Source organism: Cebus imitator, unplaced genomic scaffold (assembly GCF_001604975.1).
Source record: "Cebus imitator isolate Cc_AM_T3 unplaced genomic scaffold, Cebus_imitator-1.0 Scaffold46, whole genome shotgun sequence".
Lineage (NCBI taxonomy): Eukaryota > Metazoa > Chordata > Mammalia > Primates > Cebidae > Cebus > Cebus imitator.
The window spans coordinates 3,944,331-3,962,647 of NW_016107361.1; the positions used below are offsets into that span (position 1 = coordinate 3,944,331).

The 18,317-nt window shown below is 34.9% G+C and overlaps 1 protein-coding gene across 1 annotated transcript in view; it reads right to left on the bottom strand.

Moving 5' to 3' along the window:
• Positions 1 to 18,317, bottom strand: part of MAN2A1 (mannosidase alpha class 2A member 1) — a 170,003-nt gene that overhangs the window by 98,620 nt on the left and 53,066 nt on the right. Inside the window, exon 5 of the mRNA XM_017527221.2 lies at positions 9,467 to 9,594. Coding sequence (XP_017382710.1) covers positions 9,467 to 9,594 — 128 coding nt within the window. The remainder of the gene's footprint in view (positions 1 to 9,466; positions 9,595 to 18,317) is intronic.

The window sequence follows — 18,317 nt, forward strand, 5'->3', positions numbered from 1 at the left end:
AAAAAAAAAAAAAAAGAAAAGAAATAAAAATAAAGGTACAGGTTAGAATTAATAAGAATATTCATCTAGCATTACAAAAATCTGATGTTTTAATTATTGGGGATTCTCAAAGTGTCTACTTACAACTTATAAAGTGACATAAGTAATATTGCTGTATGCTTTTTTATTTTTTTCATTCAAACACCTTTTAAGTACCTTACCTAAGGTGATGAAACCCAGGGTTACAAAAATGAGTTAATCTAGATCTTGACTCTAGTTGCAGAGGCAGTCACTGAAATAACTATAACACAAAGTAGCACACAAGACAGCTAACAGAACCCTATAAACAATACTAGAGAAGAACACAGAGATGGGAAGCCAGTATAGGACAATAAGGAAAAGTCCGGATCTAAAGAGGGCAAAGTATATAACCAAAACTCAAAAAGAGCATATGTCAAAGCTAAAATAATTGACCACATAAGATTTGTGCATTTCACATATATAATTTACATCCAAAAATTATAAAGAAATACTGAACTCTATTTAGTAATTTTGGTTTTCGTGGTAGCATGGATTTAACAATTCTGAAGCTAACTTTCATGTATTCTAAGACTGAAAAAATAAGAACAAAGGAGCCAGGATTTTCACTCTAAGACAAGTAACTACAAATGTGGAAATGTAATGTGGAAGACTAGAATGTACCCTATGACACTGAGGGACTCTAACTTCTCTTCCCAGGTCCACAAGGGGCGTGGTTCCAAAGGCAAGGACTTCCCAGCGCCATGCCTCCATCCACCTCCCCGTCTGGAAACCCAGAGTTCTTTGTCTAACATTCCCATCCACGGGCTGGGTAGAAAGCCCAAGTGAGCTTCCTTTGCTTAGAAAGCCCACCAAAAGCTCTAAGGGAGGAGGCTTTGATTAGGAGCCAGGCAACCAATCCAGTATCAGAGTCAAAGATCAATCACTCCAGAGAAGTTTGGAAAAGTTCCTCTCACTGGATGAGAACTTGAGTAGGGCGGGAGTAACTCCGCAGTTAAAATCCCCCCATACTCCCTTACCTGTAAGGACTCCATCTCTGGATCCCCTCCCAGGACACCATGAGAGCTCCCTCCCTCCCTCCCTCCCTCCCTCCCTCTCTCTCTCTCTTTTTCTTTCTCTCTCACTCTCTCTCTTTTTCTTTCTCTCTCACTCTCTCTCTCTGCCTAATAAATTGCTTTCTGCAAAACTCTCTGGGTCCAATACTTACTTGAACGAGCTCACCGTGCCACCAGGGCCCTCTCCCCATTCTTGGGTGAGGCCCAAGGACCTGGGAAAACACATCCGATTGGGGAACAGTGAGCGTCTTTGGGACACCCCCGCAGCCCTGCTCCTGTTACCCAGTTGTAATACTGCATTACGACAGGAGATATCAGTACTAACTTATGGTTTTTAATATAGAAATATAAAAATATAGATACAGGTATCCATATGTGTATTCACAAACATACACTAATTTTCCAACTCAAAAGTTATAATGGTCAAATTTTCATAATAAAGTTAAAAACATACATTAATAGCCAAAGATTAAACAACTAAAAATGCATCCCATAATCAAATGTAAAAATACTCTCCAAATTAACATGTTCTAAATTCTTTAGAAAACAAAACCAAGAACACTAATTGATAAGATGCAGCCAAAGCCACAATACAAAGAAATGTCATATCCTCAGATACGTTCATTATCTTTAAAAAGAAAGTAACTGGGCCAGAGGAAAATCTCCCTGAACCTGGCTTTTCTCAGCCTTACGGAACATGTAGTGAGGCTCATTTTGATGCTCAAAAGCCTCCCAACTAAATTCATAGAGGTCTGTCTTAAATAAAATTTATGGGAAGCCACTGTATTGGGCTGAGCTCCTGCACTATGCCCCAAAAGACCACATCAAACCAGAATTCAGTCTCTTGTGCTAAGGTGCCACATAACCAAACTGAACTTGAATATGTACCAGTTCAAAAACAATAAAAACCAGGAGATTTGCAGCAATCTGATCTATGGGACTTGTCTACTTGAGGCAGCATGATAAGGAAGTCTCCTCTGTTTTAACCCTGTAAGGGAAGTAACTTTGAAATAACCAACCTACTTTTTGTTCCCTATTTCTGCTTTTACAGCCTTTTTCTGCCTACAAAGCCACTTCTCTGCTTAGCTCATCAGAATATATATTTTTTAGATGTGATGTTGCCCTGTTCATGAATTGTTTAATAAAGCTAATTCAATTTTTAAACTGAATTTATTCACAAGGTGTTTTTGACAGTTATAGCTCTAAAACTGAAGAGTTTTATGATATTATAATAAGTATTGTTAAGAGTGTTCACTATTTGGGATGGAAGAAAGAGTGAAGTGTTAGATATCTCTTATCACATGCTAAGAGCCGTAAGTACAACACCTGATCCACATCAAGGGCCAGCACTGATCTTCTCCAGGGCAGCTTGAGGTAGGAGGAACATACACTGTCAGACTGACCCTGCCACACTGCCATTGTCCTCTGCCTGGAGTGCAGAAATGAGCTCCAACTCCATTTCATCAGTTTGCCTACGCTGACTCTGCAGGATAAATGAGGCTGATAGGTATGCTCTCTCACAAGAGGCCTTGCTGCCACTCACCTTCACTTTGTAGAAAAAGAACAAATGAGCCAAAGTGTACTTATGTGTGCACATGTACCCTTTATCAACTCCTTGAGAGGAAAAGAAACAAAAAACGGACAAAAAAAGCAAAGCAGGAAGAAAATAAATATAAGGTCGTATGAAGAAACACAAAATACTTTTTATCTTAAAAAATTTTAAGTTGCTCTTTAAAAAATAAATAACATAGACTAATAGTCAAATAAAAGTGCCCTACAGAAAGCGGTAAAGAAGACAGATAAAAACGTTGTAGAGAAGATAGTTTTAAACACTTTACCATCCCTAACAAATTGTTTTTAAAAATACTATCCCATTGTTGTGGAAAAATTTATTGTGTTTAAATATACATATGAAAAAGCCCAGGATGTTATAATGTTATATATTACAAAACAGGTAGCTCTAAATGGTGAAGGATTTCTCCTTACTTTCTGCTAGTATTTTTTTTCCTATTTTCCTACATTGGCTGCATATTATTTTAAAAAATACTGTTTAAAACAAAGACTACTATATATAATTCTTATTTTATATTCCAAGTAATTAAAATGTTGATAAGACTGGGTTTCTGATAAAAATAATTTAATTTACATTTTAGATGTAAATTAATTATATTAATAACTCTGGAGAAATTTTTAGCATCATCAAAAAAATCTACCTCCAATAATAGACCCCTCTTAGCAGTAAGACCAAAAAGGATTTATTCCAGAAAGTCTATAACTATTTAACTTAAGAAATTATTGTCACATCCACAGAAAATTAAGAAAAACCATATAGTATTGATAGATGACTATAAGAAATCCAGTAACATTAACTACTTACTGCTAACTGAAAACTACTAAAAAGAAAAACAATTTTCTAAACACTATGAATAGCATCTACCATAAAAATACTACATAATATAATTGTTAGTATAAACAGCTAAACAATTTCCATTAAAAATCTGGAACAGGAAAGACCATTACCCACTGTCATTACTATAGGAGATTTTAGCTATGCAATAAAATATTAAACAGACATATATCTAACTACTATAAGTATTAAAAAAGATAATATCATTTTAAGATTTCCTTACATACTTAAAACTATAAGAAATTATATACTTTTAGAGCACACATATACAAATGTATATGAAAATTTTTCTTATATATTGGTATTAAATGATTAAGGGAAATGAAAGAAATACCACTAAAAACAAATTAGTAACCACAAACTGGAAGGAAATATTCATGGAACATATATATGACAAAGTGCTCATATTCAGAACATACAAAGAACATCTGTAAACTTTTAAAAAGGTTAGCCAGACTAATAAAGAGAAAAGAATCAAATAGACACAATAAAAAATGACAAAGGGGATATCACCACTGATCCCACAGAAATACAAACTACCATCAGAGAATACTACAAACACCTCTATGCAAATAAACTAGAAAATCTAGAAGAAATAGATAAATTCCTGGACACATACACCCTCCCAAGACTAAACCAGGAAGAAGTTGAATTCCTGAATGGACCAATAACAAGTTCTAAAATTCAACTTGTTAATTAATAGCCTACCAACCAAAAAAAAGCCCAGGATCAGATGACTCACAGCCAAATTCTACCAGAGGCACAAAGAGGAGCTGGTACCATTCCTTCTGAACTATTCCAAACCAAAAAAAAAATGAGGAACTCCTCCCTAACTCATTTTATGAGGTCAGCATCATCCCGATAACAAAACCTGGCAGAGACACAACAAAAAAACAAAATTTCAGACCAATATCCCTGATGCAAATCAATGCAAAAACCCTCAATAAAATACCGTCAAACTGAATCCAGCAACACATCAAAAAGCTTATCCACCATGATCAAGTCAGCTACATCCCTGGGATGCAAGGCTGGTTCAATATATGGAAATCAAAATAAAGATAATCCATCACATAAACAGAACCAATGAGAAAAGCCACATGATTATCTCAATAAATGCAGAAAAGGTCTATATCACTGTGTACCCACCAGAATGGTTCTAGAATGGTTCTAAGAAAAAAGACTCACAACACAAACATTGGCAAAAATGTAGACCAACCAGAATTCTAATTCATTGCTGGTGGAATATAAAATAGCAAAACCACTTTGGAAAATTCTTTCAAAGTTAAAATAAGCTGCAACATACACTTATCCTATACCCTAGCAATTCTAGTCCTAGTAAATATTCCATTCCAAGAAAATCAAAATATAGGCCCACAAAAAGACCTGTGCACAAATGTTTATTACAGTATGATTCACCACAGCTCAAAACTGAAAGCAACCCAATGTTCAACAGGAAAGTGGACAAACAATGGGATACTATCCAGTAATAAATGGAAATAAATTACCCACCAACATATACAACAAGAGTGAATCTCAAAAACTTCATGCTGGAGACAGGATATACGCTATACAAAAAATCCTGTACTTCTACATACTAGCAATGAATAATTCTAAATAAAATTAAGAAAACAATCCCAGCCAGACACGGTGGCTCACGCCTGTAATTCTAGCACTTTGGGAGGCTAAGGACAGTAGATCATGAGGTCTGGCGATCGAGCCTATCCTGGCCAACATGGTGAAACCCCCATCTCTACTAAAAATACAAAAAATTAGCCGGGCATGGTGGCACATGCCTGTAGTTCCAGCTACTCGGGAGGCTGAGGCAGGAGAATTGCTTGAACCTAGGAGGTAGAAGTTGCAGTGAGCTGAGATCCTGCCACGCCTGGGCAATGGAGGAAAAAAAAAAAAAAATCCCATTTATAATGGCAGGAAAACAAACAAAATACCTAGGAACCAATTTAACAAAAAAAAGCATAGGACTTTTACACTAAAAGCTATAAAACACTGCTGAAAGAAATTAAAGACAATCTACTTATAGAAAGCCATCCCATGTTGATATATCAGAAGATGTGACATTGTTAAGGTGGCAGTAGTCCCCCAGATTGATCTAGAGATTTAATACAACCACTACCCAAATCCTAGTGGACATTTTCACAGAAATTGATAAACCAGCCTAAAATTCACATGGAAAAAAAAAACAAGTTTAAAAAAAGAACAAAGTTGGAAAACTCAGACTTCCCAATGTCAAGCTTATTACAAGCTATAGTAATCAGTATGATATTGGTATAAAGATATAAGTCAAAACAGAACTGAGAGTCCAGGAATAAACCCTCAAAATTATGATTAACTGAATTGTGCCAGGACAATTCAGTGAGGAAAGAATCACCTTTTCAACAAGTGGCATTGGGATAACTGGGTATCAACACGCAAAGGAATAAAACTCTACCTCACATCATACACAAATATGAACTCAAAATAGATCACTGATGTAAATGTAAGAGTGAAAACCATAAAACTCTTTTAAAAATAGGAACAGATCTTCATAATTTGGAATTAAACAACAGTTTCTTACATGGCATAAAAAGCAAAAGCAACAGAAGGAAAACTTCCTCAAAATTAAAACTGTGTATCAAAAGACACCTTCAAGAAAGTGAAAAAACCCACAGAATGAAAAAATAAATTTGTAAATCATTATCTGACAAAGAACTTTTACCCAGAATATATTTTTATAAACTCTTATAAGTCAATAATAAAAAGACAAATACTCTACTGAAAAATGGAAAATAATTAGAATAGACATTTCTCCTTAAAAGATATATAAGTAAAGCCGGGCGCGGTGGCTCACGCTTGTAATCCCAGCACTTTGGGAGGCCGAGGCGGGTGGATCACGAGGTCAAGAGATCGAGACCATCCTGGACAACATGGTGAAACCCTGCCTCTACTAAAAATACAAAAATTAGCTGGGCATGGTGGCGCACGCCTGTAGTCCCAGCTACTCGGGAGGCTGAGGCAGGAGAATTGCTTGAACCCAGGAGGCGGAGGTTGTGGTGAGCCGAGATCGCGCCATTGCACTCCAGCCTGGGTAACAAGAGCGNAAAAAAAAAAAAAAAAAAAAAAGATATATAAGTAGCCAATATACACATGAAAAGATTCTTAGTACCACCAGTCTTTAGGAAAATGCAAATCAAAATCACAATGAAATTACCATTTCACATATACTAAAATGACTACAATAAAAAGATAGAGAGTAACAAATGCTGGTGAAGACATGGAGAAAGTAGAAACCTCATTCACTGCTGGTGGGAAGGTAGAATGATACTGCTCTTTTGAAAAAGTTTGACAGTTCCTCAAAATGCTAAACATTTTTATCACATAACCCAGCAATTCTATTTCTAGGAAGAAAGGTAGATTCACTCAAAAACTTTTAAACAAATGTGTATAGCAGCATTATTCATAGTAGCCTAAAAAAAGATACAACCTAAGTGCCCATCAACTGAATAAAGGATAAACAAATGTGGTATATCCACACAAAAGAATATTGGGATGAAGCACTGATATATGCCATAATACATGAGCCTTGAAAACATTATGCCAAGTATCTAGTCACCAAAGGCCATACATTACATGTTTCCATCAATGTGAAATGTCTAGAACAGTCCAATCCATATATAGAGAAAGACTAGTGACAGCCCAGGACTGGGGCAGAGAAGGGTGAATATAGAAAGTGGAGTGACTACTACTGGGTATAAGGTTTCTTTGGAGGATGGTGAAAAAAGTTCTAAAAATAGACTGTGGTGATGGTTGCACAAATCTGTGAATTTATGTGTAATAAATCTCAATAAGTTATAAGAAAAAAATTACACTGAGCAAAAGAAACAAGATCCAAAAGAATATTATGTGAGTTCATACATTAATAAGTTCTTCTTCAAACAAAACTCATCCACAATGACAGAAATCAAAGAGCAATTGGCTTCAGGGGGAAAGATAAGGGATGAGAGACCTTTCTCGGGTAATTAACATATAGATTAAATGGGTATGTACATTTGTTAAAACTCACTGACCTCTACATTTAGGATTTATATATTCCACTACACACAAATTATATTTCAATAAAAACTAAACATAAAAAAAATCCATAACTGAGGTTTATAAAGTGAATATTCTTGGCTTAACACATCAAGTATTTAAGAAAAAGGGCATTGCGTAGAGAGGGTCCCTAAGACACATCCAGGTTTGGTGATTTGTTAAGAAAAATCACAAGTCTCAACATATTTTCTTATTCATACCTATAATTTATTACAGTGAAATGAAAAAAAAAATCTGCGAAAGGAAAAGACACACAGAGCAAGTCCAGAGGAAGCCAGGTGCAAGCTTCTAAGCGTCCTTTCCCCGTGGAGTCATACAGAATGTGTTTAAATCCTCCAGCATCTAACTGTGACAGTATGTGTGAAATACTGTTGACCAAGGAAACTCATTACAGACTCAGTGTCCAATGTTGGGGGCTGGTCATGTAGGCACCCTCTGTTCAGCACATACTAAGATTTCAGACTCCCAGAAGGAAAGCAGTTATTTAGCACAAACTACATTGTTAGTACCAACAGATTAAAAATAGCCACTCTTATCGGTTAGGAAATCCATGTTCCCAGACACTAGCCAAGGGCCAATCTTGCAAGCATGGCCTTTCTAAGGATAGCAGTTTCAGACCTGCTATGATAATTCTTTTCTACATAGGCATGATATCTGCAAGAACGGATATCATGGAAGATATCATGGAAGAACATACTTCCAAAGGTTCTGATAATAATAAATATGAACACCACTACATCAACATGGAAAAAGAAAAAATTAAGAAAATGTGTCAAAATGTTAACAACTGGTAAATCTGGCTGAATGATTTACGAGAGTATTTCGCAGTATTTTTACACATTTCTTTAAATTTGAAATTACCTCAAAAAGTAAAGAAAAAATTAATAGGAATGGGAAGAATTTTATCCCTAAGAGACAATTTTTTATAATAATGAAATATCTAAAAATAACTTCAATAAAAATGCATATACTTACATAAAAAACTACATTATTATACTGAGATATAAAATATTTGAAAAGATTTACATACCAGCTTACAAAATGCAAATATTAAATATCACATAGTTTTCTATTGGTCCCGAGTTTTTATAGTAGACCTCTGATCCTATCAGTCTAGCATCTTTTTCCCCATTTCTTATAGCAACAGAATTCTTCTGTTGAACTGGACCCACTCCATGGGGCCATTCATATCGAGGACCCAGTCTCATGCTTTTTAGGTGCAGCTGACCCTGCCCTCCACAATTACCTTTACCCCAAAACCATTTCCAGCAAAATGACTAGACCTCAGTGATTTGAACCCTTATACCTCACAGTAACTGGCTCAAACATAAGCAACTGACTCAAGATGGGCCAGCCAGATAAAGTATTAAGGAAAACTCCTTCTGGTTGCTAGTCTCAGCTGCCTAGAGCCATCTTACTCACCATGCAGAGAAAGCCAGCAAAACAAGCAGAGCCCGAAGACACAGTGCCCAGACAACACAATTTGAGTCCCCTGGATCCCTGGATGCAGACATACCCAAAGCTACCATATCTCTGGAACACCCAGTGACATAACTTTCTTTCCTTTTTTGGTTGAAAAAAAAAAACTTAAGCTACCATATTAGGTTTTCGCCTCTTGTGATCAAGTATTAAGATGTAATTAAAATCCCAAAACTAATATAAATATAGGTAAAATAAATACATTAAACATGGTAGATGATCCTAAAAGTGACTATAGTAAATCTCTGTAACTCAGTTTATGATCTAAGAAATATCATAAATTAATGAAGGATAAATTATCAATGATAATAAGTAATGGGGATAATAGTTATTGGGAAAAAAAAACAGAGCCTCACTTCACATTCCCCAAAATTAACTGTCTAAAACAGTCCAAATAAAGAAGAAATATACCAATACATACCTACATTACTTTCCAGCCACTGATGTCCTTCAATTAGTTGATCAATTAAGGCAAAATAATGTGCAGTAGCTTCATCAGGCATAACCCAGCCACCTGTCACAATTTCAAACTGACCATTTTCTATTAAACTAGAGAGAAAATAACAAGAGTCTACATTAATAAATATAAGAAAAGTTCAAATAAAAAACTAAACAAGCATAAACCTTAAGAACAGCCTTTAAATATAACCAATATGTATACTAGTTGTTAATTTTTTTTTTAAACCAGTGATTGATTTCAACCTCAAGATCCCATGATAGCACCCAGTGTCTCTGTAGGAAAAGCCATGCATGTCATTTTGGAGGTTCCTTCCACAAGGGTATAAACTCCCACACAGCCTCAAAGATTCTTAATGTCAAAAGCCACATCTGGTTTATTTCTGAATCTTGCAGAGCACCTAGCAAATTGTTTTATACACAGTATATGTTGATGAGTGTTTATTGGAGGGCTGTCATTTTAAGCAAAATATTTATTTCAATATACCTTTATCAAAAAGCAATCTTTACTTTAGTCCTTCTGACACCTATAAGTTAATCATGAAAACTATCCTAAAAAATTTAAAAGGGTAAAGCTAGTCAATACCACATGACTCTGGGAATACAGATAACATCATAAAGTACTTTGCTCCAGATTCAGTTGAAATACAGGCTACACAGTTTATTTTTCATTATTGGGTGAAAGGCTCTAACAGCATCATTATTTGTTTATTGGGTATTCCTTTCCCATAATACTATACCAGGTAACAAGATCCCCAGCCCTAATAAAATCGTTTTGAGAAGATACTTTCCCTTGAGAAGAGAAAAAAAATCATAAACAACTAAAAATTTGAAATAGTGCCCAAGCAGGCATAAAAGTCAAGAATTTATGCAAGTTCTAGAGCAGTAGCTCAGCCCTGTATTCAAGTACTCTGGGAAGTCAAGGCAGGAGGATTGCTTGAGGTCAGGAGTTCTAGACCAGCCTGGGCAACATAGGAAGATTTCTTATTTACAAAATAAAATTAAAAAGTTAGCCAGGTGTGGTGGTGCATGCCTGTAATCCCAGCTGCTTGGTAGGCTGAGGTGGGAGGATTGCTTGAGTTTGGGAGTTTGAGGCTGCAGTGAGCTAAGATTAGGCCACTGCACTCCAGCCTGGGAGACAGAATAAGGCACTGTGCCAAAAAAAAAAAAAAGAAAGAAAGAAAAAGAAAAGTAAATAAAAGAAAAAAAAATAGAATTTGAGCAAGTATCTATCTTAAGTGCCACAGATTTGCCAGCTTGCAACAAGATGGTTTGGACAATGGGGTAACATTTCAGAAAGAAGCAAAGCAATTTTAAAAAGGACATACATCACTGGATGCCTACAGCTAACAGCCAACTCTCAAGCCAAATTTAGTTGAAGCAGACCAGGGGCACAGAGGATGAATAACTATCTTCCTACAAAGCATATGATAGAAGCCACAACATTAATACAACATGTAATTTACTCAAACATATGTATAATCATACAACCAATAACAGTGGATAATGGACATAATTTCTTAAAAAATCAAATAAATTCCTTACAAAAATTAAAGAAATAAACTAAATTTATGTTGCCATGGGGATCACCAACTAATATAATTTCACATGGAGAATACGATGACTCATTAGAATATCTACAGGAACCCATTATCCAATCAAACTTGAGATTCTCAAAGGCCCATATCAAGAACCTGCAATGAAGAAGCTGGAAATTTCTAAAAACTGCACTTCTTTAAGAACACAACTAAATTCAAGGCTACTGGTCCCCCCCTTTATTGTCAATAAACCCATGCATACAATTAGTTCTTTTTCTTATTTTTCTGGTGATTGCCTGATTTAGCCACAGTCTAGAGGCTATGGTCCAGACCTGCCTTATATGCATATGCCAAGCATATGCCTTATGCTTGGTAACCTGAGATGTCAGTACAGTATGATATTTAATATCTAATTATCAAATATGGAAATTTCACCTCATTATTTCAATATCTAATAAACAGATCTTTTGGAAAATTTTAGATATAAATTCGGATATAAATCAAAAACAAACTCGTTGCTGATCTTGAATACAGAAAATAAACTACAGATTACAAAAAACTAAAAAAGTTAAGAGGAAAAAAATTATTCCAATGATAGGGCTTTTCTTTATCATCTATATTAGTTTTAATTTACAACATAATTCCTGTCCCCACAGGCATCAATGGTCTTCAAGAAAGTCAACCAGTCAAGAATTACATTATATACAGCAACTACTTTTCCCAACTCCATTTGTCAATAATCCATTTCTTTCCTATGATGCCTGAGATGCTACTTTCATCAAAAACTGAATTCTTACCTGTAAATAAAGGTTACATTAAAGAGTATTCTCTCTATTAATTTTGAGGAGGCATGAAAAACTTCCCACTTTATGAGTTGAGAAATATCATAAATTAACAAAGGATAAATTACTCAATGATAATGAGTAATGGGGAAAATATTTGAAGAAAAACAGAGCCTCACTTCAGATTCCCCAAAATTAACTAAAATAGCCCAAATAAAGAAGAAATTTATCAATACATATCTATATTATTTTTCAGCCACCGATGTCCTTTAATTAGTTGTAACTGAACTTATTAAAATGTTTTCCAGCATGTATCTATTTTCTTCTCTCCTACCTTTCCCAGTCTGGCTGGTTTCAACTGCCCTCATATCTTAGCTCAGAGACGTCTTCATGTGCACCCAAGCTAAACTCACACTCCCAGTGTCCCCCCACCCCACACCACTCTATCCATCACAGTCTTTATCAGAAACCAAAATTACCTTGTTCCTTAACAAATCTCCACTCTTTCCCTCCCCACCTCTACCCACCATTAGATTGTAAGCTCCAAGAGAGCAGGGACTAGAATGTGCTTTGTTCACGGTTGCACATCTGACACTCAGAAGCTTACTTGGCAGATAATGTTCATTCAAATATTTGATAGACGAATGAGGAATTAATGAATAAGGCCATCAGTTTAATATTAGTATTTACCTACAGTTTTTATATTAGAAGAAGCTCACAGACGTTTGCAAAATAAAATAGAGAAAGGTCAGTTAAAATGAAGTTTCCATTATCTAGGTGCAAGATGATATGATCTAAAATATGATATTAGTAATTATGAAATATGGAGGAGGAGGGAGACATGAGAGATATTACATGAAAAAGCATCAATTGTAATTAGAAAATGACTGAAGATAGAAGAAAGAATTAATGCAAATATGACTTAGAGTTTTAATTCCAGGTGTCTAATGGAGTGGTAGTATTAATACACAGACAGTGGAATTGAATGGAGAAAGGAAGTCACTTTGTAGTAATGCATATAAATTTAGACAGGGCTTTTTGATGACAGTGTGACATCCAAAAGGAGTTAATTGAAAAAGAAGAGTTAAGTTTAAGAAAAACGGCCAATTAAAAAGTTTCAAAGAATTATTAATAAAAGAGAAAATAGAGAATGATGCGAAGTTAACAGAAAACAAGCAGATAGAGAGTCAAAGATCAAGCTGAAGAAAAATATAAGAGAAATGGAGATAAGCAAAGACTTGGAACCAATCCAAATGCCTATCGATGATAGACTGGACAGGGAAAATGTGGCACATATATACCATGGAATACTATGCAGCCATAAAAAACAATGAGTTCGTGTCCTTTGCAGGGACATGGATAAACCTGGAAACCATCATTCTCAGCAAACTGACACAGAACAGAAAATCAAACACCGCATGTTCTTACTCATAGGCGGGTGTTAAACAATGAGAACACAAGGACACAGGGAGGGGAACATCACACACTGGGGTCTGTGGGGGGGGAACTAGGTGGGGGACAGCAGGGGGTGGGGAGTTGGGGAGAGATAACATGGGGAGAAATGGCAGATATAGGTGATGGGGAGGAAGGCAGCAAACAACATTGCCATGCGTGTATCTGTGCAACAATCTTGCATGTTCTTCACATGCACCCCAAAACCTAAAACACAATTAAATATATATATATATATGTATATATATATATATATTTATAAAATAATAATTATCATTGCTGATAGTGGGTTTTAAGCTCATTATCATTACATTTCTGCATGATAAAAAAAAAAGAAATGTTAAAGAACAAAAAAAAATAAATCTGAATTTAGCCTGAAACATTCTATAAAAGAGTAATAAAGAACAATCTGTCCTTTCAGTTGGTAAAACCATTAAAAAGCTACCATAACTATGACTTAGAAATAAACACTTGAGTGATTCAGAATAGTAAGCTGAGAAATCGATTTTTAAAAAATATTTACATTATTAGAATAGCCAATGAAGATTTAATGAAAAAGTCATAAACTGTGACAAATGAAAAAAAAAAAAAACAAAAAAAACTAAAAATAGGACTACCACAAGATCCAGCCATCCCACTACTGGTAGTTTATCCCAAGGAAAAAAATCAGTATATCAAAGGGAAACCTGTACTCCTATGTTTATTGCAGCACTATTCACAACTGCAAAGATATGGAATCAACCTAAGTGTTGATTTAGATGAATGGAAAAAGAAATTGTGCTAATATATACAATGGAATACTATCTGGTCATAAAAATGTATGAAATCATGTCATTTGTAGCAACATGAATGAAATTGGACGTCATTCTATTAAGTGAAATAAGCCAGGCACAGAAAAACAAATATCGTTATGTTCTCACTCATAGATGGGAGTTAAAAAACGTTGATCTCACAGAAGTAGAGAGTAGAATGATAGATACCAGAGGCTAGGAAGAGTATGTGGCTTAGGGTAGGGATGGGAGAGAAGGGTTAAGAAAGGTTGGTTAATGGGTACAAACATAAGTTAGATAAAAGGAACAAGTTCTAATGTTTAACAGCAGAGTAGGATGACTATAGTTAACAAGAACCTATTGCACATTTCAAAACAACTGAAAGAGAGGACTGTAAATGTTCCCAACACTTAGAAATGATCAATACTTAAGGTGATGGATACCCCAACCCTGACTTGATCATTACACATTCCATGCATGTAACAAAATATCACATATGCTGCATAAATATGTACAAATATTTGTATTAATTAAAAATATACAAAATAAAACAGCCATCGAGTTAGTCAAGGAAGAATGTGTTATGGTTTTTCTTTTTAAGACTCAATCAGAGTGACTTAAAACCAGCTCATAAGAAAAAGCCAAGATACTATATCATGGAAGCCAAAGGATTCATATTTTAAAAGAGTATGCTCATACAGGTTTTTCAGAAAAATTACATGAGTAGGTCAAAAATAGGCATATATATCATATCATATACAAATGATGTCATAATAGTAGACCAGAAAGTACATAGATTTCAGTTTTTCTTAGCATAGTTTCTCTTATCAGATAGAACAAAACATCCCATGGAAGAAAAGAGACAACATTATTTTTAATGTGAAGCATATTATAATACTATGATACCTGATAGAACAATCAGGTTAGTGAGTACTCCTATTTCATTGAACTGCCTGTTTTTCCAAGGGTATTACCCTCTAACCCATCCACAAGAATGGAAAAACATAATAACCCAGAAGATTCTTGAAGCCAGGAAGGTTTGATTTGATATAAAATATTTGTGGTATTAAACAAAAACACTTGCCATTAACAACAACAAAACCCAAAAACGTCAGAAGGACACAAATTTGCCCTGAATTCTAGAGCATATATGAGAAGCACTTAAGGAAGCATATGATGAGTGAAAGAGTAAAAAGAAATAGTCCACAAAAAAAAAAACAAAGAAAATTGTCAACCTAATTACTGAGAAGCATAGCAATAATCATCATCATTTAGTGATAACTATAAAACCTAGGACTAAAAGTCTTACAGAAACAATATGTCTGGAAATACTTACTTTAAAAAAATATTCACAAGCAATAACATAAAAGCTATGCAAACCTACAAAAAAGTACCATACAAGCGCCACTGCTGTTAGTGATGATAAAGATAAAATGAAGACAGACTGTAGCTGTATATTCAAGACCAACAATTTTTAAAAAGTAATGATAAATACCTTTATCTATAGAAAAATTTACTTAGAATGAATACAGGCACTTCGAAGCACTTCCATTCACAGTGTTCAACAGGTATCAACTGAACTATTTATCTGACAGGCGGGGGAACACAAAATTACAAAATTAAAAAAAAAAAAAAAAGTGCCCACACCCTAGGGTATATTGCTTAGTTTCTACCAAGACATTTTCTCTGATGTCTGACAAAACTTTTTTACATGTACACTTCATGATATTTCCTAATAAACATGAAATCTAAAGACCAATGTGAATGGATATTGGGTAAGTAAGAGAAACAAAGGAATATATTTATCTAACAAATTCAGAAACTACGAAACCAGGAACTAATTTTCAAAATTAACAATACTTGTATTTCACTTTTTACACTGAACTGACTTGTAACTAATGGTAAAAGACATTAAAATACTACCATGTTTCTATTTCAATGATGAGAAATTTGGTGTAGAAAGATTAAGAAAATTACTAAACAAAACTAAACTGAGCATATCTGTCCTCACTTTACCCAAAATATAAAATTTACTGCAAAGCACAACAACCTGCAAATCATTTTCTCTGAGTGTCACTTTTTCCCCTATGCAGAATCATCAGAATTTGGAATTTGGTCACACACAGAAGGACACACTCAAAGAGCTTTTCTCCTTAATGGGGAAATTGTTACAGACAACTTAGTAGCAAACAATGCATCATTTAGCAAGCTTCAAAGAATCACAAATTAATTTCACATGAGAAAACCAGTTGTTGAATTTCTAATCACACATCTGGGGAAATGGGAAATAATACAAGATGACATACCGTGTTTCATTCTTAAATTTTAAAAAATTTAAATGGAAAATTCAAAGATAGAAGCTCCCAGTGAATCAATTTATACCCTAAAGATATTCTGCTAATCAGATTCTCTGATTCATATTCCTTTCATGGAAAATACCTAGTATTCAGAGAAAAAGATTTGTTTTAAAGCCCCGCATATAAGGATTGGGGAAACTCACTGTATGGTTTTGAACATTGTTGATACGTATCTATAAAAATTTGATATATGAGGAGCAGAGGGTAAATTAGTCCTTTCTCATCATTTCTTCCTCATTGCAATCCAGCCACATCCCCTTCTTTCAGTTAGCTGTCCATGCTGTCTATCTACCTGGAATGTTTTCCCTTCAAGTATTTGCCTCACTGGTTCTTACTGGCTCACTAGGGCTGTCACTGGCCACCACATCCCACCCATATCCCACCTAAACTGCTATTTTTCAGAAAATCTAAAACTTTTCTTCTATAACATTTATAACAAAATTTAACTGCATATTTGTATGTTTACTTCCTATTCCAATAGATTGTAAGTACCCTGAGGTCAGGAATCACATCGTTCTGTTTATCATTTAACACTGAGTGCTCCTATTAGTATAAAATTGTAAGAAATGGGTACCAATAATGCAAAAAAAAAAAAAAAATGGGAACGAATAAAATGCAGATATTTCAGAAATAACTGGCTCATAAAATGAAGAGAAATTTAATCTCACTCATAAGGAAATGCAAGTTAAAACTTCATTAAGATGTCACTTTTCACCTATCAAATTACAAAGATCAAGAAGTTGTATAGCATACTGTGATGTCAAGGGCATAGACATAGGTAGTCTCACATATTTCTGGCAATAACTATCAAACTCTAAAATGCATATGTATTTTTATCCATGCTCACTGCAAATAAGTCAGAAAATACTCAAAAGTATTTTAAAATAAAAGCATTATATACACTAAAGACAAAAAGACACACTAAATACATTAGCAAGAGACCAGAAATAAAATTGGGAGTAATTAAATTAAAAAGTCCCATTCATATGACAGAATTTACTCAAAGATTCTTCAAGACATATGTTTAAAAAGCACTGGTATGGCCAGGTGCAGTGGCTCATGCCCTGTAATCCCAGCACTTTGGGAGACTGAGGCAGGCGAACCACGAGGTCAGGAAACGGAGACCATCCTGGCTGACATGGTGAAACCCATCTCTACTAAAAATACAAAAAATTAGCTGGGCGTGGTGGCACGTGCCTATAATTCCAGCTACTTGGGAGGCTGAGGCAGGAAAACTGCTTAAACCCGGAAGGTGGAGGTAGCAATGAGCCAAGATCGTGCCACCGCATTCCCTAGGCAACAGAGCAAGACTCTGTCTTGGAGACAAAAAAAAAAAAAAAAAGAGCACTGGTATAACACCCATTAGGGGTGCCTATTATTTAAAATAATAAAAAAGCAAGTAAGTGTTGATAAGGATGTGAGGAAATTGGAAACCTGTGCATTGCTGGTGGGATGCAAAATGGTACAGTAGTATGGAAAACAGCATGGTGATTCCTAAAAAAAAAAATTAAAGAATTACTATACGAGTCAGCAGTCCCATTTCTGGGGATGGAGAGAAGGGACCTGGACAGATATCTGCACACCCATATTCATAGCAACATTATTCACGGTGGCCAAAAGGTACAAACCACCAAAATGTCCATCAAAGGATGACTGGATAAACAAACTGTGGTTTATATTAGGTTGTTGCAAAAGTAATTGCAGTTTTTGTTACTACTTTCAACACATACAGGGGAATATCATGTAGCCTTAAAAAAGAAAGAAATTCTGATACATGCCACAACATGAATGAACCTTCAAGATACTATGCTAAATGAAGTAAGGCAGACACAATAGGACAAATAAAGTATGATTCTACATATAAAATGCACCTAACAGAATAGTCAAATTTGTTGAGACAGAAAACAGAAGAGTGGT